The following is a 26,852-nucleotide window of genomic DNA, read 5'->3' as shown; positions in this document are numbered from 1 at the left end:
GCAACTTTTTGAGTGGCAGCAGCTGCCAATCAGCTGATAGCTGGGGTGGGTATTCATAGCGATTCCCTCCCCTGCCTGTCCGTCCTCCTTCTGTTATTTATGGTAATTCTATTATAGAATCATTTTACTAAGTGACTAGAAGGACCTGTGCTGATATCATACCCATGTGACCAGAAGGGGTGGGGCCTTAGCCAACATAGCTGATACAAGGAAGCAACATTATTTTTCTGTTGGCTGAGGCCATGCCCCTTCTGGTCACATGGCTGTGACATCAGCACAGGTCCTTCTAGTCACTTAGTAAAATGATTCTATAATAGAATTAGCATAAATAACAGGGGGAGGATGGATAGGCAATGGGGTGGGATTCACTATGAATACCCCCACCACCCATCAGCAGCTGCTGCCACTCAAAAAGCTCCTCATTTTACAGACTTTACTTGCTTATGTTTCAAAACGTATATATCCTAATTGACAATTAAAGGCATGCATATAATCCGCATGATAGCACCAGTATAGCACTGGCTTTAGGGTATATAGAAAAATCCTGGTGATTGGTGCACTTTAATGATGTCTTTGGTAGCAGTCAGAAGTCTACGACAGGCGGCAGCAGGCAGTCCGCACATATTTCATTTTTTTTATATTGGGAATTACATTAGAATTGGGAACACTAAAATGTACAGAATTTCATTTTTGCTCAAGTTACATCTACATATTAAAACTATATCACCCAGGGGGTGGACATTGTGATTAACATTCAACGCTTGATTACTTGGCTTCACCAGACAAAACAGAAAACTGCAGTCATAACATCCTGTCACTCCACCATACCAAGAAGGCAGACAGCTAGAGATATTCAAGACGCTACACAGATTCTATCTGTGTGCCCACATCAGTAAGTCCCTCAGCTAACGTGTAATTATCAAGGGGTGTACCACATCCTCTTGTGGGTCCAGACTGTCATGTCACGGCGGACCCTGAACAACTGCTGGGAACAACTATCTGTGTGTGATGTACAGTATGCGGCCTGCAACTCAAATACAGGTGTCACCGAGAAATTCCAATTCTGGGGTAGACATACTTGGCATGCTTCTACCCACACAGATGTACCAGAAGCTTCCAAAGAGGCATCTACATATAAATATATATTCTAAAAGATGAAGATATTATGCAACAGTTCATAAGATACCATGAAATAGATCGTGAAAACTAAGAAAAATGTGCAAGAAAAAAATACTGATACATACATTTAGTCGTTTTCACCGATGGATAGAGAAGGCTGTATACTGGTAAGTACAACACATATAACCCATATATACCTACTGTATATAGGTATACTATGGGTGCATATAGAAGAAAATTAAAGGGATCCAAAGAAATATATACTAATACAATATTGGGTCCAAATACTTCAACGTAACATTGTGAACTACTATTGACATTTTCCAGAGGCCTCCTAAGGAACTACCTTCAAAAAGGTTTTCTAAAAGTATAAAAAAAATGTCCATTTTTCAAAAACAGTGCACATTTGTCCATGAACTTGACTTAGTAAAGCAAGTCATTAATCGTCACTTTTATGTTCTCGCTTTCAATACCAATCATAACTTATAGACAAAAGAGGACAGATTCCCTTTAAAGCAGTTGTCAAGTTCCAATACCAGTAGCAGAATATCATGGGTGTAACTAGCGAGTGTACAGGGAATGCATTTCCTGGAGACTAAAAGACCCAAAAAGTCCCTTTGGACCATATGAGAAGACCAAAACTATTCAAGACCCCTGATAGTTGGAGGCCCTGTTGGAGATACTGTATTGTGAGTCAAGAAGAGCATACCACAATGCAGACCATGACAAGATTTTTGGACGTAAGCATCCAGGTTTTTCTATCCCATACAACTGATTTTAGGACCATAGACTAATGACAGAGGTTGTTCACTTAAGAAAACATATTCTCACAACCTACTAGAGAATTCTGAGATCATAAAAGTCCAGAATCCTTGTCTCTCTGTCAAAGAATGTTGGGGCCCACATACACGAGATGAAAATGGGTCGACAAACAATCATTGATGGTCCCCAAACACGTCACAGACTGCATCAACCAATAATGTATTTTTTGGGGGCTGATGACGTAGTCAGTGCTGATCATAAAAATCCAAAAACGCCCGCGTAGCCTTTGGAACATTCATCGGTTGGTTATCAGTCAAAACAATCGGGCAATCGTTCATTACAGTATCAATCTTTGGAGGACTAGTTCAGTCATTGTCAGCTGATGCGTATATCACACTGCACTCCGCTGAAATACAAGTGCAATGCAATGTTTCTCTCGCACCCATACAAGGCTAAAACTAAAATCAGATTTCACATGCAGCATGCTAAGATTGTTAGGGCTGAGAAAAAAATTGCTTATTGGAGAGACCACATACAGTAAGGGGTACTTTACACGCTGCGACATCGCATTTGCTAGCGATGTCGAGCGCGATTGCACCCGCCCCCGTCGTACGGACGATATGTGGTGATCGCTGCCGTAGCGAACATTATCGCTATGGCAGCGTCACACGCGTATACCTGCTCTGCGACGTCACTGTGACCGGCGAACCGCCTCCTTTCTAAGGGGTCGGTGCGTTTAGCGTCAGAGCAAAGTCACAGCAGCGTCACTGAACCGCCGCCCAATAGAAAAGGAGGGGAGGAGATGAGCGGCCGGAACATGCCGTCCACCTCCTTCCTTCCTCCTTTTCCTGTGGACGCAGGTAAGGAGATGTTTGTCGTTCCAACGGCGTCACACGTAGCGATGTGTGCTGCCGCGGGAACGACAAACAACATCGTACCTGCAGCAGCACCGATATTATGGAAATGAACGACGTGTCAACGAGCAACGATTTTGCACGTTTTTGCGCTCATAGATCGTCGCTCATTTGTGTTACACGCTGCGATGTCGCTACCGGCGCCGGATGTGCGTCACTAACGACGTGACCCCGACGATATATCGGCAGTGATGTCACAGCGTGTAAAGTACCCTAACATTGGTCCGAATGGAATGCAATTTATCTAATTTCACTCGCTCTGTTTTACTCGCATGTGTCCTTATGTACCCACGTTACATTTTTTTTACCGCTTTTTTATGCATTTTTCCTTGCATAATTTAATCAAGAAAAGCATCCCTGCAAAGTTTAAGAGAATCGTGACTTGCCGTGCACATGCAGCCTTTTTTCCATGCATATTTTGTTGCTGAAAAAAGAAGAAACATGTCAATTGTTTCTGCGTTTTTTTTTTCTCTGTTTCTATAATCCCATGCAATGCTTTATCACTACAGGGGATTATATTGCAGCACTGAATCTCACACACCGTGCATACAGCATGGTGTGTGAGGCTCTCTGTAGCTCAGTAACCCGGGGTCTTCATGCTGACGACCCAGGGTTACTATGGCAGCGATCGGGTCCCTGTGATTGCATTACAGGGACCCGATTGCCAGGGAGAGGTAAGCAATCGCACTGATTGAGATCGATGACCACACTAATCATAGCATTCAGGGGGTTAAACGTCCGGGAACGGTGCGGAGACCACTCTGGGCAGTGAGAGCCAGCTTTCAGCTGTAACATTAGCAGGAGACCCAGTGGCGATCACGGGGATACAGAACCCCCACAATCACCATGACTAAAAAAAAAAAGCACAAAAAGCAGGAAAAAATGTGCAAACAATAAAAAATGCTCATTTTTTTCAACTGCTTTTTTTCCTGCCAAAATATGTGTGCAAAAAAGAAGCACCTAAAAAAGTAACGTGGGGACATAGCCAGAAAGCAGGTGCCCTTACTCCCTGCATTACCAACACACAGTAGCACTGTAGCAGTATAATCTTCTCTGACTTCCCCAAATCTTATATTTTTGCCAAATTTTAATAGATTTGTATGTGAACTTTCTCCAGGCTTGAGCTAATCCTTCAGCACTTTTGACCTTATTTTAACCACACTCTAACCTCATTTACATCCAAAGAACAACACCATATCAGTAAGTCTCGCCTTTATTTTAAGCACACTCCGATCAGTAGAACAAGACTAAAAAATCTGCATGCCGTCAGGTAATACACTGGGGCTGATTCTAACAAGGTTATTTGAGATTCTGCGAAAGATCAGAACATGGAGGCCTGAGCTGCACTTAAGGAACGTGTCAGTCCTTTAGGAATTTCGAAGGCATTTTATTGCATCAGGAGTCTTTAAAGCAATATTTCATCTTAGCCAAAATAATTTAGTCTAAGATTAACACTGACGAATTTGTGTATGCATGTGTTTTTTCTCTTCTGGCTTTTCCAGACGAGCCATTCGCTCAAGTGACATTTCGTGAAAGAATTTCGACTTATGAAGCACAACATGCATTGAACAGACTTAAGAATTATAATTTCAAGCAGAAGACAAGAGCCAAAGGTTAAACTCGGTGCAGTAGACCGAAGCGACAAAGCAGAAGATTTATCCACTGCATGTCCCCAAGGAGAACCATTACTGTACCTCCCCAAGAACTGAGTCAAAGACTCTTCACCCGGCCGGCCAGCGTCTTGCTTTGAACTGATAAAGGAAACGAACATCAAAATAGCAATATACAGACAAATGTCTCTGCTTTAGTCATGTTTTAAAGGGAATTTGTCAGCAAGTTTTTGCTATGTAATCCAACAGCAGAATGAGGTAGGGACAAACACCCCGATTCCAGTGATGCGTCACTTCGCATACTGCGTATACTGGGTACAGCAGTTATGATAGCGTCACAGTTTTCTAGGCTGCAGGTCTAGCAAAGGTCAGTTATTGAGCTGCTATAGCCTCGTCCATACCACAGCTTTCTGTGTACAATGTATAGTGACAGAAAGCTGCTAATCAGTGATGGGGCGGAGTTAGACTAGGAGGAATGAGGTCAATTTTCCTATAATAATAATGTCCTGCTGATAAAACGTACATTGTATTGAAACAGCAATACTCAGCTCAGTAATTGACTCTTTACTATAATCAAGGACTCTGCCCCTACATTGAGGTGCTCTCAGATATCATGGCAAAAACCTGGAGATAGATTCCCTTTAAGTACCATCCACGGTTTGGTCATTGACTTATAAGATAGCTACCAATGCCAGTTTTAGTTTGTAGAGTGCTAATCCACACAAATAATTATAGAAAATAATATATAGTACAAATTTCACTGCACTCTCCAGGAATTTTTCATGCAAAACGTGAATTTTATTTAGACAGATGGTGGACAGTAGAAGGCAAGGGGAATAGCAATAACCAATCAATTGAGGGTTCCCTCGTAGTATATAGTACAAATTTCACCGCACTCTACCGGTCGAAACGTCAATTGATTGGTTATCGCTATTCCCCTTGCCTTCTACTGTCCACCATCTGTCTAAATAAAATTCACGTTTTGCATGAAAAATTCCTTGAGAGTGCGGTGAAATTTGTACTATATAATCCACACAAATAGTCACTATGTCCCGAGAGGATAGCCTTAATATGTATATGAATACGGCATAATTTCTTTTTTTTTTTATTTCTGACATAAAACATCCAAACCACTTACCACAACATACACAAGATTGGATTATACCGAATATTAATAGAAGTTGATTGTTTAATACGCATTGAACTAAGGATCATTAGGCAAACATTGTAATGCACAGTTTTGTCTATACTGTATTATCTGTTTCAGTCTTTTAAATTGACCATTCATATTCAACTATACCAAGACAAAGAATGAACCATTCTTGTGAGGATATTCGATTATAAATTATATTATTCGTGGATGAAAGAGCTTTTGTTTGATGAAAAATCTTTTGTCAAAACTATCAAATGAAAAATTCTAAACATGTGCAATTTCCCTTTGGACAATGATAATCTGATCATCTACTCAATAATCAATGGCTGTTATATTTCCCTCTATGATTGTTTGTTTTAGCTGAACTTGTCTAATTTCATATACTCTAGTCTTAAGGCCCCATCACACGCTCCGATATATCGTTCCCATTGCATGAGCGATCACACCCGCCCCTGTCGGTTGTGCGTCACAGGCAATTCATTGCCCATGGCGCACAATGTCGTTAACCCCATCACACATACTTACCTCCCTAACAACGTCGCTGTGGGTGGAGAACATCCTCTTCCTGAAGGGGGAGGGACGTTCAGCGTCACAGCGACGTCAAACAATGGCCGCCCAATAGAAGCGGAGGGGCGGAGATGAGCGGCCGCAACATCTCGCCCACCTCCTTCCTTCCTCATTGCCGGCGGGACGCAGGTAAGCAGTATTCGTCGTCCCCGGGGTGTCACACGTAGCGATGTGTGCTGCCTTCGGGAACGATGAACAACCGGCGCACAGAAGGAGGAATGACATGTCAACGAGCAACGATAAGGTGAGTATTTTTGCTCGTTAAAAGTCGTTCGGAGATGTCACACGCTACGAATCCCTAACAATGCCAGATGTGCGACACGAATTCCGTGACCCTGACGACATATCGTTAAGATATATCGTAGCGTGTGACGGGGCCTTAAATTGTATGGCCACCTTTTGTATGCAAGATATTAAAACACTGTACTCTTTCTAATAATTGCCTTGAGCTCGATCTAGAGCCATGGGGACTTGATGGATGAACGCTCTGTAGGAAGATCGATCTTGTGCAGCCTAGATAGGTCCAGAAGGATCTTATCTGCCTTTATCGTGATAGTATCACGCCATTGAGTTGCTGGTCTTCCTCTTCGGCTTGTTCCTTAAATTTTTCCAAACATGATGTCCTTCTCCAGTGATTGCTCTCTTCATATGATGTGTCCAACAAATGTTACTCACCAGACTCTAAGCTCAGGCCCATCTGGTACCACTGGTTCCACAACCAGATCAACCTAACATCAAACAGCTAGTAAGTGAAACTTTTCATCACATATTGAGTCTAAGATGTCTAAAGGCCCCGTTACACGCAACAACATCGCTAACGAAATATCGCTGGGGTCATGGAATTTGTGACGCAAATCCGGCACTGTTAGCGACGTCGTCGCGTGTGACACCTGCGAGCGACCACTAACGATCCGAAAAAACAGCAAAAATCGTTGATTGTTGACACGTCGTTCCTTTTTCCAAATATCATTGCTCATTTGCTCATTTTAGACATAGGTTGTTCGTCGTTCCTGAGGCAGCACACATCGCTACGTATGACACCCCGGGAACGACGAACAACAGCGTTCCTGCGTCCTCTGGCAACGAGGTGGGAGTGACGTTAATGCGGCTGCTCTCTGCCCCTCCGCTTCTATTGGTGGCCCGCTGTGTGACGTCTCTGTGACACCACACGAACCTCCCCCTTAAAAAAAGAGTTTGTTCGACGGCCACAACGACATCATTAGGAAGGTATGTTCGTGTGACGCATACTAGCGATATTGTTCACCATGGGCAGCGATTTGCCCATGATGCATGCATGATGGGGGCGGGTGCGATCGCTAGCGACATCGCTAGCGATGTCGCAGCGTGTAAAGCGGCCTTAACAGTGTGTAAACAAACCATCAGAAGACATTAGGTTACGAGCCAGACATCCAGCTACTGGTGTTCCACTGATCTCACACCACCGCTTTCAAAGACCATCATGGTGGAAAGCAAGATGAAAATACAGGCTGGAATGAAGGTCTATCCTCTTCAGCACTGAGTATCACTATTGTCTTGGACTCAATGTTAGCTGTAGACTGGTCTAGAGTCCATGTGGGCAATGCTATGAATAGACCTTTACAAGGGAACATCATGCCGATCCTACTCCTGGCATTATGGTGTGGGCTGGCATAATGTATGGTGCTAGAACGCTCTAGTCTTTATTCCAGATACATTGACAGTTTGGCGTTACATTGATTTGATCATTGTTGAAGGAGATGGAAGAAAAGGGTTAATCCGCGCCGCCAGAGGAAGATCACTGAAGATCGATGGGGATTAAAACATCTGATTTTATTGTTCTACGCGTTTCGGAGCTGTATAACCCTTTCTTCAGGAACAAATCAGTAATTTATATTACCATTGATTACTATTGATTTGATCATGGAATGAGTGGTATGGCTATTTCTTCAAAGTATCTCAGGATCACTTTTTCAACAACACCAGGCCGTAGGATGCTGGTGCTACTGTGAGCAGCCTGCATGGCTACCATGGCCTGCAGGGTCATTAGACTTGTCTCCCTTTGTGCACATCTGAGAAGTCATTGTTCGGCAATTGCCAAGGAAGCTGCCAGGAGAGGATATTGATTTGTCCGCCCAAGTGCATTTGACTTGGCCCTCAGACAACTAATTTTAATCTCATTCTTTATGTTGCACTTTCAACTTTGAGAATTGATGATACATAGATAGACACACTCTAAGGCCAAATATTTTCAATGTAATTCCACTATAAAGTGTCCAATATATACATATACTTTGCAACAGAATTTACATAGCAATTGGATTATCAGCAAGTTTATTATACTGCAGAAAATCCTTTGTGGATCAGTTCCATGTGCATATATCCATAGTAGCTTTTCTCACTAATGCCTGTAGGTTTACATTTTACCAAAATACTAAACTAAATCTACACGGTTTCTCCATTGGAGGTGGAATCTAATTTAGTTAAGTCCGGTACACATATAGTTGAACCAATTTTACAGAAATCTAATTAACTCATCCATATGATTTAGAAACTACATTGAAAAAATGAGCATCTGCTGTAAATCTTGGGGATAGAATTTGACGTTGACCACTGCCCCCTAAATACTGACTAAATCATATGTATATATTTGAAAAACAGGAAAACCAGAATTAGAGAGCTGTTTTGGGCTCCATATTAACCCATCTTCTCAATATAGACCGCCTTGGTCGAATATTAATAGAACTCTTGGCTGTTTAAGGTATTCATTTAGCGTCTGAAAAGTTCTACCTTGAGAAGTCTACTTTCCATGCGATGCTAAGACACGATTCTCATTTAATACAAACTGAACCACATCACAGAAACCAAAACTGTTTTCCTAAGCTTCACATTTATGACATTTCAGCCTACTTAGGCAATAAATCATAATGGATGAAAACCCAAAGAAGTATTCTGTTCACATTTACAGAAGTAGAATGTTTTTATAACAGAAACAGACACGAGACATAATAATCAAATTCACCGCGTAAGTAGATAGACAGACAAGTGGTAATTATTCGCACAAGCAAGAAAACGAACGGCTGGCTCTCTGTAAGGTGAATACGGGTTAGTAACAGCACATGTACATAGTTACCCGGATGTTTTTAATGTGTGGTAACGGTATATTCGTGCAGTGTAAAATATAGCCATCGTGACGGTAACCACCAAGGATACTAATGATAGCTTGCAAAATTCTACTATTTTTTCAAACCCTTTTCTCTGATTTTTCAAAGACAAAACTTCTATACTCTAGATTATAATATTGTGGAGTCATATTCTAACATTACTAAGTATTTAACCAGTTTATATCCGTTAGATTTTTCCAGTAATTTTGCTCTACTTTTGGAGTCTTGACATAAAGCCTAAAGCCTGCTTTACACCTTTCAATTAAGCATACGATATCGTATGCGATGTGACAAGCCCCCATCGTATGTGCGGCATGTTCAATTTGTTGACCATGTCGCACAATCGATTAAAAGCTGTCACACGTACTTATCCTTCCATACGACCTCGCTGTGGGCGGAGAACATCCACTTCCTGGAGTGGGAGGTACGTTCAGCGTCACACCGACGTCACACACCAGGCGGCCAATAGAAGCGGAGGGGCAGAGATGAGCAGGACGTAAACATCCCGCCCACCTCCTTCCTTCCGCATTGCTGGCAGGACGCAGGTAAGATCTGTTCATCGTTCCAGGGGTGTCACACACTGCGATGTGTGCTGCCTTGGGAACATTGATCAACCTGACGTGCAATTTTTAGGAAATGAACGACGTGTATGCGATGAACGGTTTTACGTTCAATCGCAGTCGCACGTAGCTATCACACGCTACAACACCACTAACGATGCCGGATGCGCGTCACGACGTGACCCTGCCGACACATCGTTAGATATGTTGTAGCGTGTAAAGCGGAATTAATTAATCAAAGTGTTTACAGCAAACGGTCGTAAAACATTTGAAAAGTCAAAACATTTTTGCCCAAGTACGTGATTTCTTGACTTATGGCCACTCCAGAGCGGGCAGCTCTGCCAAGATGGGCAGAGCTGGATATGGCTGCGCGTGACCGTCAAATTAATCAAAAGTGGAGGTGGTTTCTAAGGCCAAGTGCATCTGTTAAGTATGTGAGTTTTTTACCTCAGTATTTGAAGACAAAACCAGGAATGGAAGAAGCAGAGGAAAAGTATAAAGCCTGCTTTACACGGTACGATCTATCGTGCAATTTCACGATCGATCATACCCGCCCGTCATTTGTGCGTCACGGGCAATTAGTTGCCCGTGGCGCACAAAGTCGTTAACCCCCGTCACACACACTTACCTGCTGTGCGACGTAGCTGTGGGCGGCGAACATCCTCTTCCTGAAGGGGGAGGGACGTTCGGCATCACAGTGACGTCACACAGCGGCCGGCCAATAGAAGCGGAGGGGCGGAGATGAGCGGGACGTAAACATCCCGCCCACCTCCTTCCTTCCGCATTGCCGGCGGGTACCGCGGGATGGAGGTAAGCTGCTGTTAATCGTTCCCGGGGTGTCACACGGAGCGGCGTGTGCTACCCCGGGAACGATGAGCAACCGGCGCCATTTTAATTAAACGAGATTATGAAACCGAGTGATGAGTACACAACTCACGATTTGTGAGCGATACTGCGTTGCTCGGAGGTGTCACACAGCCCGACGTCGCAAGCGATGCCGGATGTGCACAACAAAAACCGTGTCTCCGACGATCTATCGCACGATAGATCGTCTCGTGTAAAGCACCCTTTAGGCTGAGGCCACACGGGGATTTGTGCGAGTCCTCGCATGACACTTGGCTCAAGCTCGCAGCACAGCGGGAGCAGAGTGTCATGCAGGAGTGATGCAACTGTGGTCCAATTGTGCGATCAGACAACAGCTGCGGAGGGGAGGGTGCAGAGGGGAGTTCTGGCACTGCAGAGGGAGGGAGGGATTTATCTCCCTATCTCCTCCGTTGCCGGCTGATGCGAGAATCGCACTGCACTTGCGTTACACCAGTGTAATTCAAGTGAAATGCGATGTTTCTCTTGCTCCCATAGACTTGAATGGGTCCGAGTGAAACAGGATCACATTCCCCTTGCAGCATGCTGCAATTGTTTTCTCGGTCCAATTAGGGAATGCGATTTTTTATTGCATTCCACTTGCTCCATATTACTCGCCGTGTGTGCTGACCCAAATAGAAACATGGGCACCACTTCTGTATTTATCACCAACTCCTGGTCTTGAGTTACAGATACTGAGGTAAGAAACTCACCAAAGACTCCACGTGTGCACGTGGCCTTATACCAGGAATGTTTTGTGATTGAATTAAAGGGAATATGTCAGCAGGTTCCTCATCTAAGAGCAGCATGTTGTAGGTAAAGAGGCCTTGAGTTCAATGATGTACCACTTAGATTAAGGGCAGCTGCTTTGATACAGCAAAAGATTTTAGATTTTGTGTGTAGCAGTGCTGGGAGAGCTGTTCCCACCCACACCAGGCTTTCAGCGCATATTTCCATAGACAAAAGCTGCTAATCACAAAAGGGGTGGAGTCAGAGTAGAGATCACACACTGCTGAAACCCACTAATGATAAAGATAAGAGGCTTATACTAACATTGCAGGTAAACAAAAGTAAGACTGCGATAAGACACAGAAGGCTGAATTTTCTGTTTTGCTCATGCAGCTTGCTGTCTTGAGATTACATTGCAGAAACCTGCTGGCAGAGTTCCTTTAAGCATTCTGGCAAGGCACAAGGAGGCGCAGATTACCAATCACATGTGCCGAAATTATTAAATGGTGGTCACCTCTTAACAAATTTGCTGCAACTTATTCCTGCATGCCCATCATTAAGGCTATGTGTCCACAGTAAAAGGTCCCTGCGGATTTTTTTGCCTGAAAATCCGCAACTTTCGCGGCAAATCCGCACCCGCGGATTTGCCGCGGATTTACCGCGGATTTACCGCGGATTTGCCGCGGATTTTGATGCGGATTTTATTTATTTTTTTTTCCCCATTCAAAACAGAAAATCCGCACCAAATCCGCACCAAACAATTGACATGCTGCAGTTTGTTCCGCATCAAAATCCGCGGCAAAATCCGCAGCGGAAAAATCCGCAGCATGGGCACAGCATTTCCAAAATGCCATTGAAATGGCTGGGGAGTAGCTGTGCTTCAGATTTTCGGCAAATCCGCGCTAAATCCGCGTCAAAATCCGCGTCAAATCCGCGCTAAATCCTGTAGCGTGGTCACATAGCCTAAGACTGGCAAATAAAACCAGTATTAATAAATGTTAGGTGTTTGGCTAAGTTTGGTCATTCCACCAGAATGGCTTTTGATTACAAGCTCCTGGTGACCACCACCATAGCTTAGAGCAGTGTTTCCCAAACTCCAGTCCTCACAGACCCCAACAAGTTATGTTTTCAGGATTTCTCCTTAGTATTGTACATGTGATGCCTAGACAATGATTCTATCACCTGCTCAATGTTAAGGGAATCTTGAAAACATAATCTGTTGGGGGCTGTTAGGACTGGTGTTTTGGAAACACTGGGTTAGAGGAACTCTACAAATAGATAGCCATCCACCAGGCACATTTTGATTTACAAGTAAGTTGTAAGCTAATCCTATATTCCCCCATATCCCCTTCTAAAAAACTGATAGTTTTTGTGTATAAATTATCAGGAAACAGATTTGGAGCTGGTAAAATGGGAAATGTACCTTCTTCTCACACTCCAGTGGCTTCATCTTTTCTCACTACCACTCCAGTCGCAGTCAGTCTCCTGTGATTTGTGACCAACCAGCAGCTCCAGTGTTTAATGGACCGTGTAAAGGTCTCAACTCAATACAAGTCTATGATAGCCTCGTTCTGCTTCTCATGGACTTGCATTGGGAGCTTGTGAAGTCAGAAGTTACGGTCACAAGATGCAGTGGCAAAACAGGCAGACTGTCCGGCACCACTGACTCCAACAAGAGCTATTTAATCAGCAACAGCCATAAACTAGGGAGGAGAGCTAAGAACCAACAGACTGGGGGTGCCAGCCCAGAACAAAGCAGCAGCCATAAAATCAAATATATGTAGAGAGAAGAGAAGCACTCACTCGGTGAAGATAAAAATGGGTTCCTTTATTTCACATGAAACATACAAGGCAGAGGGAAGATGTGGGAAGCGAGGATGACGGCTGCTGTTTCGCGCTTATAAGGGTCCACAGTATGTGGATCGGCCAGCAGCTATCTTGGCCATGTGCCCCATACACAGAAGTGCTCGCTCTGCTGAGCGCTCCTATGATCTCTATGAGAAAGCCACTGCTAGACACGTCTGGCAGGGTCTTACCTCACGGAGAGCAAAAAGAGCAGCAATCAAACTCCGGACATGCTGGATCCTGAACTCCCCCGGTAATCAATTATCCAAAGATCCCATAAATATTTGGTGGCCAAACACGTTGGTACTGGCGGATTCGGCAGACATTAGTCTAACGTGTATCCTGGGGGGAGCGAGCTTTTGAAGGCTCCCTTGACAATAGGCTGACTACAAAGTATCCCCATGCTTGGACTCAAGAGAAAAGTTGTAATCTATGAGAAAATCTGGTAATAAGAGTTCAATCAGTTTCCCTCTAGCATCACCACAGTGCCCATTCAATCCATAGCAAGCGCGAAAAGGCCATAGTCCTAAGCGGCTGCACCGGTCTTCTTTCCCGTGATTTTATGCACACATTTTTAATAAACTGGATTTGTATGCTTAAGCTGTGGACAGTGCCGCTGTTTCCTTCTATTTGGTTTTCATCGTAGGGATACTTATTCTATGGTGCGTGCACCCTGAGCCAGCATTTATCAATAGAGGACTTGAACAAACTTTCTCCCTTTACAGCAGTAAAAACATAGTAACCCCACAGTAGTGTAGGACTGCTCCCTTTTCATTTGACATTTAATAAATTGATATGCTGCAGCTTGGGAAGCCGCACTGCAGATTAGTTTACACTGTGGAAAAAACAAGCACAGTGGGCATGGGATCTTTAAAAATCCATCCCCTGTGCTTGTACTGTACAATATAGCATTTTGGATGCAGCGAAAGCAGAGCGCATCCAAAGCAAGGTGAACCCTGATCGTGGGCACGCAGCCTTACTGCTGGGACTCACCTCTCACTGCCCGGAGCGGTGCCCACGCTACTCCTGACAGTTTAACTCCCTGAATGCTGCAATCACAGCATTCAGGAGGCAAGGGGAGGAATCGCTTACCTCTCCCTGGTAATCGGGTCCCTTTAATACAATCACAGGGACCCAATCGCTGCCATGGTAACCTTGGGTCGTCACCATGAAGACCCCCGGGTTACTGAGGTATGGATCGCCTCACAGACCAGGGCACCTACATCACCGGAATTCCCTGCAGCAAGTAAAGACGGTAAAGATCGTAAGGCCACGTGCACACAAGAAAATGGAATTTTCTTAAGAAAATTCCGGATCTCTGCAAGACACATTTTCTGCAGAAAATCCTCGGCAAATCTGCAGTAAATCCGCAGCGTGAGCACATAGCCTTAGATAAGAAAATGTTTGTGAACACCGACTATGTGGCCTAGGTACAGGGAACCCCGGTGACGTCACAAGGTGAACGGAGATCCGCCAGCATGAACTCAATTCACCTTGTGACATCACCAGAGTTCTCTGCAGCAAAGTCCTGCAGTAAAGACCGTGAGATGAGGAAATGGCTGCAGGGATCCCCAGTGACGTAAAAAAAAATGCCCAAAAAAAGGTAACGTGTGCATTACACATTTGTTTCCCTGCATTTTTTACTGACTCCATTGACGTCAATTGTGAAAAAAGCAGGAAAAACGCAGAAAAAATTGACATGTTGCTTTTTTTTTCAGCCACAAAAACTGCAAAAGGAAAAAAGAAGCAACGTGAGCACAAGTCACGATTCTCATAGACTTTTCTGAGATGCTTTTTCCTTGCTTTTATTGATTAAAATAAGCAAGGAAAACCACTGGAAAAAAAAACCGCAAAAAATAAACGCAACATGGCCTAAGTGCATTGTAAATTAATTTGAGGACTATTTCAGCCCCATTACGATGTGCTTGTTCCTCTTAGACATTACTCCGTCCGATGGACGTGCACAGTGTATACAGATTGCTCTCCATTTAACCGATATAACCATAAGCTGCCAAGAATAACATCACACCCACAGTGTCTGCTCCAGTTTTCACTGGACACCCGGTGGACCCTCGAACATTAACACCTCCCAACTCTGAGCTAACTACTTTCTAATTCCTGTGTGTTGTCTTACTTTGCCATCTGATCTCATTTAGTGATTCCTTGACAGCTTCCTGTGTGGTACTCCTATTCAGTGTCAGACAGGCCCAACAAACCACCGCAAGCTCATTTCCGAAGGTACCTTTTTACTAGAACGTCTGCTGCCCTTCAGTACACTTTTCTCCAAGTCTGCCGCGATGACAGTGCTACAATTGTGTCAGGCGCTTTAGGAGAACAATATCACAAACCCTCTAAAATGAGTGTAAAACGACCCACATGTCACAGCCTGCTCTTCTCCCCCCCAGGAATTTTCTTTACTCTGAAGGCATATGTTTCAACTATGCATTAATCAACCTAATGTACTGAAGCAGTATAGAGAACAAGCTAAGTAGCATACTTCAGACCTCAGCATGTGAATATCATTTTTTTCCCCCAAAAAGTTTGTTAAAAAATAAATAAAAAATAACGTGAGGTTACAAAAGACAAAAAGTTAGTACTTGGGGCTATGTGGCTACCTGTTCTTTCGGGGCAGTTGATAATATCCATACATAGGATATGCATAGTTCCACCATTGTTTTGAAAAGTTTGAAAATTAACACATTTTTGGACAAGTAGAATGTGACTGACACCTCTGGGGTAAACTACAAAAGGGAAGCATTTTCTAGAGGAAAGTAAATTCTGAACAAGAGGTCATGAACTGAAAGCTGCAGGGGGTGATATGGGAGGAAAAAGCAAACCAACACTGTGATGTGCAGACACTACAAGTGCTGGAATGTAGAACATTTCCCCCGAGAATAAGAATATGCTGCTGGACAGTTATGATAGTATGGCAGGAGAGGCTTTTATTAGTTGGGTTTTAATATAAATGTGAAAAAATATACAAAACACTTACCCTACTCAGTACTGACAATGCACAAGGACTCCTGAAACAGCTGCCTACAGATGGGTATACTGACAATGCACAAGGACTCCTGAAACAGCTGCCTACAGATGAGTATACTGACAATGCACAAGAATCCTGAAACAGCTGCCTACAGATGAGTATACTGACAATGCACAAACACTCCTGAAACAGCTGCCTACAGATGGGTATACTGACAATGCACAAGGACTCCTGAAACAGCTGCCTACAGATGGGTATACTGACAATGCACAAGGACTCCTGAAACAGCTGCCTACAGATGGGTATACTGAGAATGCACAAGGACTCCTGAAACAGCTGCCTACAGATGGGTATACTGAGAATGCACAAGGACTCCTGAAACAGCTGCCTACAGATGAGTATACTGACAATGCACAAGGACTCCTGAAACAGCTGCCTACAGATGGGTATACTGAGAATGCACAAGGACTCCTGAAACAGCTGCCTACAGATGGGTATACTGACAATGCGCAAGAATCCTGAAACAGCTGCCTACAGATGAGTATACTGACAATGCGCAAGAATCCTGATACAGCTGCCTACAGATGAGTATACTGAATGCACAGGATACTGAAACAGCTGCCTACAGATGGGTATACTGACAATGCACAAGAATCCTGAAACAGCTGCCTACAGATGAGTATACTGACAATGCACAGGATACTGAAACAGCTGCCTACAGATGGGTATACTGACAATGCACAGGATACTGAAACAGCTGCCTACAGATGAGTATATTGACAATGCACAAGAATCCTGAAACAGCTGCCTACAGATGAGTATACTGACAATGCACAGGATACTGAAACAGCTGCCTACAGATGGGTATACTGACAATGCACAGGATACTGAAACAGCTGCCTACAGATGGTTATACTGAGAATGCACAAGAATCCTGAAACAGCTGCCTACAGATGAGTATACTGACAATGCACAAGAATCCTGAAACAGCTGCCTACAGATGAGTATACTGACAATGCACAAGAATCCTGAAACAGCTGCCTACAGATGAGTATACTGACAATGCACAGGATACTGAAACAGCTGCCTACAGATGGGTATACGGACAATGCACAAGAATCCTGAAACAGCTGCCTACAGATGAGTATACTGACAATGCACAAGAATCCTGAAACAGCTGCCTACAGATGAGTATACTGACAATGCACAAGAATCCTGAAACAGCTGCCTACAGATGAGTATACTGACAATGCACAGGATACTGAAACAGCTGCCTACAGATGGGTATACGGACAATGCACAAGAATCCTGAAACAGCTGCCTACAGATGAGTATACTGACAATGCACAAGAATCCTGAAACAGCTGCCTACAGATGAGTATACTGACAATGCACAGGATACTGAAACAGCTGCCTACAGATGGGTATACTGACAATGCACAAGAATCCTGAAACAGCTGCTTATAGATGGGTATACTGAGAATGCACAAGATACTGAAACAGCTGCCTACAGATGGTTATACTGACAATGCACAAGAATCCTGAAACAGCTGCCTACAGATGGGTATACTGACAATGCGCAAGAATCATGAAACAGCTGCCTACAGATGGGTATACTGACAATGCGCAAGAATCATGAAACAGCTGCCTACAGATGGGTATACTGACAATGCGCAAGAATCCTGAAACAGCTGCCTACAGAAGGTATATCTTCCTTTTGGAGTAGCCTCATGATTGGCTGATATATTTTTCTTCATTTTGGAGAAGTGTTAATTATATTTATATATTGCCTGGAGCATTTCCTATAAATAAGTCTCCATAAACTCACTCAGACTCTTCAATGATGATCAGTACACCAAAGTTAGGCTGCTTTCACACTACGTTTTTTTAACATGTGTCATGAACTTTTTTTAATGCAAAAACGTATCCAGTGCAAATGCGTTTTCATTTCAATGCATTTGCAATGGACTCGCGCCAACATGCGTTCACCTGCGTTTGCGTGCGTTATAGTAAGGATCCAACGACTTGCAGTTTTTTAACTTTTTTCAAAAACGCTACTTGTAGCGTGTTTGAGCTGCGTCCAAATACTGCAAATTGCTGGATCCTGACTATACTGCACGCAAGCGCATGTGAACGCTGGCATGCTGATAGACAGGATCCTGCTTGCTCTACTGAGCATGCCCAGAAACCAGCCTCACGTGATCAGTCTCTCTCTCCCCCTCCCTCTCTCCCCTTCACTCTCTCTCGCCCGCCTGAGAGCGGAGGACGCTCGTAACCAAGGTAAATATCGGGTAACCGCGGGCTTAGTTACCCGATGTTTACCTTGGTTACGTGTGCAGGGAGCAGGCAGCCCTGCTCCTAGCAGCTGCAGATGCTCGTAATCAAAGTAAATATCGGGTATCCAAGCAAGTTACCCGATGTGTACCTTGGTTACGAGCCTCCGCAGCTGTGAGATGTCGGCTCCCAGTCTTTCACGTTCAGTTCCCCTCACTCCCGATCACATGACTCCAATGCCCACCCATAAACTTAAAGTGACAGGATCCTGCAAAATAACACATGCGTTTGCATGCGTTTTTCTTTGCAAAAACAGGATCCGCTTTTGCAGCAAAAAAACGTTCATGAATGAATGCTAAAACAAAATGTAGTGTGAAAGCAGCCAAACTAACGCAAAGTTGTATAAAGTTACGCAGGTAGCACACAAATGTGGCTGAACAGTTGTGTATAAAGTGAATAGAAATTAAAAGGAGGAATGTAATAAAAAAAAACTTCCCTAAACAAAGTTCTTGATTAATTTCACCCTTGTGGCTTCTGCAGAATTAATTTTAGTGCATCCAAGCTTATTCATGACTTGCAAATTCAGAATGCAGGTGAAGATGTCACTGTCTGCTCCTTATCTCGCCCAACATTATTGGGTGAGGTTTGAGATATTTACCAGACTAAATTCATTAGCTTTTCAAGGGCACCAGTAATCAAGATGTGAAGGTTAAAAAAACTGAACTTTTATGGAGCGATTCATTAAGGTGTTTACTCCAGAAATCTGTCAAACACCTTAAGTCGCCAAATTTTTACTCCACTGGTAAGTTGCAGAAAAATATTGTGACTTTTGGCATTTAGACGCCAGTGCCAGCCATCTATGTCAATATGGGCAGGAAAGAGAGTGGTAAAGCCCACCTGTCAAATTCATCAGAAGTTACTCCAGAAATGTACGCCAGTCCTCAAACGCTTTATTAAAAGCACTGTCCACTACTAGGACAACTTCTTCTGATGCCACTTGTTTTCTCCAGTTAAAATAAAATACCCTGCACTCACCTCCTGTTCTGCTGCCATTCCAGCTCTGTTGTTAATCGCGATTCGGGCTCACGTGCCATTGTGACGTAATGCGAGCCCCCATTCACCACCGAATTCTCTCTCCACGCCTTTGAACCACATGAACAATCAACAGGAAGTGAGTGGGAGCCGAAACATCACTTCCTGTTGATTAACTCATTTGGTCCAAAGGTGGGGGGAGAGAAGTTGGTGGTGACTGGACAAGGGGCTTGCATGACTACATGGTCTTTTATTTTACCTAGGGAAAAATGTGGAATCAGATGGGGTTGTCCAATAGACTGTCTTAATGAATCACCTCCATAGTATATAGATGACGAAAGACAACAGGAAATACCAACATTTGGCTAATTTTTTTGACAGTTTTTGTTGGGCTACCCAAGTCTTTGGACTATTCCATACCCTGCAAAGGTTTTAAAAAGCAAATTAAAATAATAAAACTCAATAAGATTTCTCTTAGCTACCCAAAAGATCACAAGTTGCCAAAATGAGCTGCTTTGGGCTCGGCTGACTATATACTGGGAAATATGTAATATGCAAATGGACTTTTATTAGCCGGACTGTTTGGCTTATAAATATTAATATGATTTTTTTTCAATTGTATGTAATCAATAAATCCTGAATTTATTTTTTTTTACAATTCATAATGGAAGTTATTTGTAAACATATGAAATATGATATATTGTTACATATACCTGGCCATACTTTAGACTACAAGCTTGAAGTACCTAAACATGAGGTGTACAAATCAATATTAAAAAGCAATATAAATAAAAAATGTAAGATGACTTTTTCTGACTTCTTTATTATATAGTTTCGCCACAAAGTTATCTTATACTAATTTGTGTACTTTTGTGACACACAACAATAGTTATAAGTGATGCCCTTAGGGTTGGCCCGTCAGTGCCATAAGATGCGGATATGCTGGAGTATGGAGGTAAGTGATGCTGGAGAAACCCGAGACTGGAAAACAAATCTCCGCAGCTGTATCAACATTCTTATAAAGAGGAATATTATTTTATCAAATGGCCCGGCTTGTCACTAATAATTAAAAATGAAGAAAGGAAATTGTGACTAACAGCTTGCCTTTCATATGCAGGTAGAGCCGGCTCAGCAGTTGAAAGGTAGAGGAAATATTTTGGGCATTTGTAATCCAGACACTACATTTAAAAAAAAAAAAAAAAAAAAAAGGCAAAAAATAATAATTAGTCGGCTTCTGATGGATGCCATAAATGTAATATTCTAAGAAGACATGTTTCTCTTTACATAGAGATGAAGTGTTATTGAGTCAGAATAGTATGGCAGCTGTGTCTATGATCAGGTCTAGGACGTAAAAGAAGAAGTAAAATAACAAATAAGTTAAAACTGTTGATATGACGTCTCAAGGGATACGCAAAGAGTCCTACCAATGGGTCCCCCCACTGATCATGAGAATGGCCGCACAGTTCAAAGAATTTTGGTCTGGTAAGCTTCACCGGTGACTTCACCCAAGTCAACGGGATTGGCAGAGGTAGGTATAGTGCGCGGCCATCTCAGTCAGTCCTATCGGCTTTGAGTGGAGAGCATTCAAGGGGGGAAAATTAGAACGGTTGGGATCTCAGCACTGGAAGCCTCTGTGACCATCAAACTGTTGACTTATTATTGGTGAATTGTCTTGTACAATAAACAAAGGCTGAGCAGTGCAGGTACTACAGCTATAGACACAAAAAAGTCTCAACTAGGCTCATCGATATTCAGAAATAGAAAACCCCACCAGCCACCAGTTAACACTAGAAGTCCCAGAGAGGGGTCATTTAACATTTCTACCTTTGGAACCCAGAGACGGGTCGAATGACCTGAAGGAGTTTAGCTAACATCCTATAATCACTGTCTTTTGTTCTGTAATTAAGGCCATTACTGTCGCACCACAGGAGGTTGTTGTTTTCCATTGAGTTTAGCCATTTAGTTTCTAGTTAGTTCTTTTCAGTTTATTGTATTGTCATTTGACCCTCTTTCGGGACTTCAGGGGGGAGCTCGAAATTTCTGGGACTTCTAGTGTTAACCAAGTTTTATTCCCATCAATACATGTAAATCACATTTTGTCCAGCACAGGAACCTTGACCATTGGATGCTGGTGCCAATTCTAAATTTCTTGATTTTGTGATATTCGGATTCCTTTGATCATATTAGCACTTCACAAACACCCTTTTTCAATTGGGAGTCGCCATTTTTGGTATTGATTTAAATAGTGGAAGCTGACCAGACACTTTAGAAACTGCTTATGGGGAAATATAGTATTACATGATGGCTATTTAAAGGGGTTGTCCCACAAACAAAGTAGATTTTAATCAGTAGATCTTGGAATAATCAGTATATATTGGAATATCAGTATATATTGGAAAGATAATTACCTTTCACAAATGGTACAGGACCCCACAAGAGGGGGAGCACTACTAGACCTTGTACTAACCAATAAGCCAGACCGCATATCAAATATACAAGTTGGGGGTTACTTGGGGAATAGTGATCACAAAATAATAAGTTTTCATGTATTCTTTAGTAAGATGTATAGTAGAGGGGCTACAAGGACACTAAACTTCAGGAAAGCAAATTTTAAACAGTTGAGAGATGATCTTAGTGCAATAAACTGGGATGATGTACTAAGTAATAAAAGTACACAAAGCAAATGGGAGACTTTTATGAGCATCCTGAATAGGGCTTGTGCAGAAAATATACCCTATGGGAACAAACATTCTAGAAATAGGAGGAAACCCCTATGGCTAAATAGAGCTGTAAGGGAAGCAATAAAAGAAAAACAGAAAGCCTTAAAAGAATTAAAGAGGGTAGGTAGTGATGAGGCATTATATAATTATAGAAAATTAAATAAAATATGTAAAAAGCAAATTAAGTTAGCTAAGTTTGAGACAGAGAGACTCATTGCGAGAGAAAGTAAAAATAATCCTAAAATATTCTTTAACTACATAAACAGTAAAAAACTGAAAAGCGATAGTGTTGGCCCCCTTAAAAATAGTCTTGGTGAAATGGTGGAAGGGGATGAGGGTAAAGCCAACCTGCTGAATGACTTTTTCTACGGTTTTTATACAAGAAAATGCCATGGCAGATGACATGACCAGTGATGCCATAAATTCACCCTTGAATATTACCTGCTTAACCCAGCAGGAAGTACGCCGCCGCCTCGAAATCACTAAGGTTGACAAATCTCCGGGCCCGGATGGCATACACCCCAGAGTACTACAGGAATTGAGTTCTGTGATAGATAGACCATTATTTTTAATCTTCTCAGATTCCTTAATAACAGGGTCGGTACCGCAGGACTGGCGCATAGCAAATGTGGTGCCAATATTCAAAAAGGGGACAAAAACTGAGCCAGGAAATTATAGGCCGGTAAGTTTAACCTCTACGGTTGGTAAAATCCTTGAGGGTTTCTTGAGAGATGCTATACTGGAGTATCTCAAGAAAAATAACCTTATGACAGAGTATCAACATGGGTTTATGAGGGATCGATCCTGTCAAACTAATTTGATCAGCTTCTATGAAGAGGTAAGTTCAAGCTTGGACCAGGGAAATGCAGTGGATGTTGTGTATATGGACTTTTCAAAAGCTTTTGATACGGTGCCACACAAAAGGTTGGTACATAAAATGAGAATAATGGGGATAGGGGAAAATATGTGTAACTGGGTTAAAAACTGGCTCAGTGATAGGAAACAAAGGGTGGTTATTAATGGTACGTACTCGGACTGGGTCTCAGTTCATAGTGGGGTACCACAGGGGTCAGTATTGGGCCCGCTTCTTTTCAACATATTTATAAATGACCTTGTTGGGGGCATGCGGAGTAGAATTTCAATATTTGCAGATGATACTAAACTCTGCAGGGTAATCAATACAGAGGAGGATAATTTTATATTACAGGGAGATTTATGTAAATTGGAGGATTGGGCTGAGAAGTGGCAATTGAAGTTTAATGTAGATAAATGTAAGGTCATGCACTTGGGTAGAGGAAATAACATTTATGATTATGTACTTAATTGTAGAACACTGGGTAAAACAGACACAGAAAAAGACTTGGGTGTATGGGTGGATGGTAAACTTCACTTTAGTGGACAGTGTCAGGCAGCTGCTGCCAGGGCTAATAAAATAATGGGATGTATTAAAAGAGGTATAAGTGTTCATGAAAAAAATATACTTCTACCTCTGTACAAGTCACTAGTGCGACCGCACTTAGAATACTGTGTACAATTCTGGTCACCGATATATAAGAAGGACATAGCTGAACTGGAGAGGGTGCAGAGAAGAGCGACCAAGATTATTAGAGGAATGGGTGGGCTGCAATACCAAGACAGATTATTAAACTTGGGATTATTTAGTCTGGAAAAACGAAGGCTTAGGGGAGATCTAATCACAATGTATAAATATATGAGGGGACAGTACAGAGACCTTTCCAAAGATCTTTTTACACCTAGGCCTGCGACTGGAACACGGGGGCATCCGCTACGTCTTGAGGAAAGAAGGTTTAATCATAATCACAGACGAGGATTCTTTACTGTACGAGCAGTGAGACTATGGAACTCTCTGCCGCATGATGTTGTAATGAGTGATTCACTACTAACATTTAAGCAGAGCCTGGATGCCTTTCTTGAAAAATGTAATATTACCAGTTATGTATATTAGATTTTATGACAGGGTATTGATCCAGGGAACTAGTCTGATTGCCGGATGTGGAGTCAGGAAGGAAATTTTTTCCCCATTGGAACTTGTTTGCCACATTGGGGTTTTTTTGCCTTCCTCTGGATCAACATGTTAGGCTACGGGTTGAACTAGATGGACTTAGAGTCTCCCTTCAACCTTAAAAACTATGATACTATGATAATAATAAATTCAACAATTGGATGTGTTAAAAAAAAGACTATGTTCCTGTGCTGTGGTATATAAATTGGCCCCTGCATTGTATTGTGTAATGGCCGTGACTGACCGTACAGGGACATCGTCTGATCAAGCCACAGCTCCTGGGCAGGGGAGGACACAAAATAGAGTATACAAATAGCACAGTATGGGATCACTGGTACTGTATGGGATCACTGGTACTGGTTTCTGTGTGGTAAAACATGTTTAAAAACAGACAGGGAAATTTTGACCTTGCAGAAACCAGCAGCTTTTATGTCTGTATAATTTCTTTTGTGTCCTCCCCGGCTCAGGAGATCTGGTACGATCAGACCATGTCCCTGTGTGGTCAGACACGGACATTACACAGTACATAGCAGTGGCACCTATATAAGATTATCTCTGCTCAGGGACATTTTTCTTTAAATGATGGTGGGGCATGACTACGTTAAAAAAAGAATCATGCCTGAACTTCAGTGACAGTGACTGAACCCTGCAAAAGCTCCACCCCTATGACTGAAACCAAAGGTTTGTACTGCATTCACCTAAGCATATAAAGTTGTTGTTTTGTTAAGATAAATACATGGAATTTTTTTTAAAACCATGTTAGTGATGCACATTGCATCATTTAAAACACACTGGAGGTAGTTTAATATAAAAAAAAAAAAAAAACTACACAATAGGTTCCCTGTAAAGGAATCTGTCAACAGGTTTTTGATATGTAAGCTGAAGCCAGCATGCTACAAGAGGTATCCCAGAAAATTCACAGATACCTGTTTTGTCAAGGTCGAATCTGTTCTTTACTTTCTATTTTTGTTTAAGCAGCAGGACACTCACCATTGCTTGATAGACAATGTCACGCACACGGCATTCAGGCATGGCCCCTCATCTGATTGACACCTGTCAATGAATAATCTTTATAGAGAGTCTGGTGTGGGCGGGACAGCTCTCAGCTCTGCTACATAGCTAAATCTAAAACTTCTAATTGTACCAGAATGGCTACACCCAGTAATCTAAGTGATCCATCCTTAGATTCGGAATCTCTTTGTCTACACCATGATGCTCTCAGATAAGGTAGCAAAAACCTGCTGACAGATTCCCTTTAAGTAAAAAAAAAAAATTGACCCTAAAAGTGTTCATAGCCGGTAATCAATTTTTATATTTAAACATCCTGAAACTCTATTGTTTATGCATATATCCTCTTGGCTCATATAGACATGGGCCTCTTTGGATCATATAAAATGGTACCATTGGAATTTTGATTAATAATCTCTATAGAGAGCTTGGTGTGGGCGGGGGCAGCTCTCTCAGCTCTGCTACATGGCTAAATCTAAAAATCCTAATTGTGTCAGAACGGCTGCAGCCAGTAATCTAAGTGATACATCATTGGATTCAGAATCTCTTTGTCTACACCATGATGCTCTTAGATGAAGTAGCAAAAGCCTGCTGACAGATTCCCTTTAAGTAAAAAAAAAAAAAAAAGACACTAAAAGTGTCCATAGCCGGTAATCCATTTTTATATTTAAATATCATCCTGAAACGCTTTTGTTTTCTTATACAAAATAAATCTCATACAATAATTATAAATACCATAACAAATATAATAATATAATATAATATTATTCTTTATTGCATTATTCAATTAAAGTTTAATAGACAGTAAATAATGTAATTAATACGATTTGCTCATAATTTAAATTGAGCCGCCAAGAAGGGATACATATTTTAAAGTAGCAAAGATTGTAATGATATGTGCCCTTTAAGGAGCTGCAAAAATAAATCGGGATATTTAAGTGAAAAATTAGAAAACCTGCCAAGAGTGTGGGGGTTTGTTACAGAGATACTGAATAAAGCTTCTCTAAGGACGCTGACAGTGAAACGCACAGCAATGAATTAGCTGGAAATGGAAGTAATTCTCTGGCACAATGTAAAACAGATTGCATAATAACATATTTTGACTTTTTTTTTTTTTTTCCAACTCACTTGTGACCAATCTCATGTGCAATGGTAAATGCAGAACCCAAGCCAATGTCTTCATTAATGCTGCAACTCCGCTCCGGCTCACACATTCCAGCCACTGAGGCCAAGCCTAAATAAACAGAAGGAGACACAAAGGGTCAGGCCAAGGTGTTTCAGTCTTATAAATGCTTGGATTCTTTTTAATAACCTCCACATATAGAAGGAGCAGTTGGCAAAAGGTTAACTTTCGAGCCATTTACAAAATCACTGGGGGGAATTTCACTTTGCAGGCTAGACATTAATATTTTTTGAACTGCAGTCAGTGCTGGAAAATGTCTAGACTAGGGGTTAGATTTATAAATTTTACTTCTGGTAACTTGGGACCACCTAGTAACTTGAGCCAGGAGAGGGAATTCAACAAAGTATTTCTGCTTTAACATTCTTGAGG

The 26,852-nt window shown here is 42.2% G+C and overlaps 1 protein-coding gene across 1 annotated transcript in view; it reads right to left on the bottom strand.

Annotated features, from left to right (window-relative positions):
• The window catches only part of ADAMTS6 (ADAM metallopeptidase with thrombospondin type 1 motif 6), a 460,987-nt gene that overhangs the window by 192,750 nt on the left and 241,385 nt on the right, over window positions 1-26,852 (bottom strand). Inside the window, exon 9 of the mRNA XM_075326191.1 lies at window positions 26,429-26,534. Within this exon, the coding sequence (XP_075182306.1) occupies window positions 26,429-26,534 (106 nt within the window). The remainder of the gene's footprint in view (window positions 1-26,428; window positions 26,535-26,852) is intronic.

The sequence above is a fragment of the Anomaloglossus baeobatrachus genome, chromosome 1 (assembly GCF_048569485.1).
Source record: "Anomaloglossus baeobatrachus isolate aAnoBae1 chromosome 1, aAnoBae1.hap1, whole genome shotgun sequence".
Classification (NCBI taxonomy): Eukaryota; Metazoa; Chordata; class Amphibia; order Anura; family Aromobatidae; genus Anomaloglossus; species Anomaloglossus baeobatrachus.
This window is presented reverse-complemented; position numbering and strand designations above follow the sequence as displayed.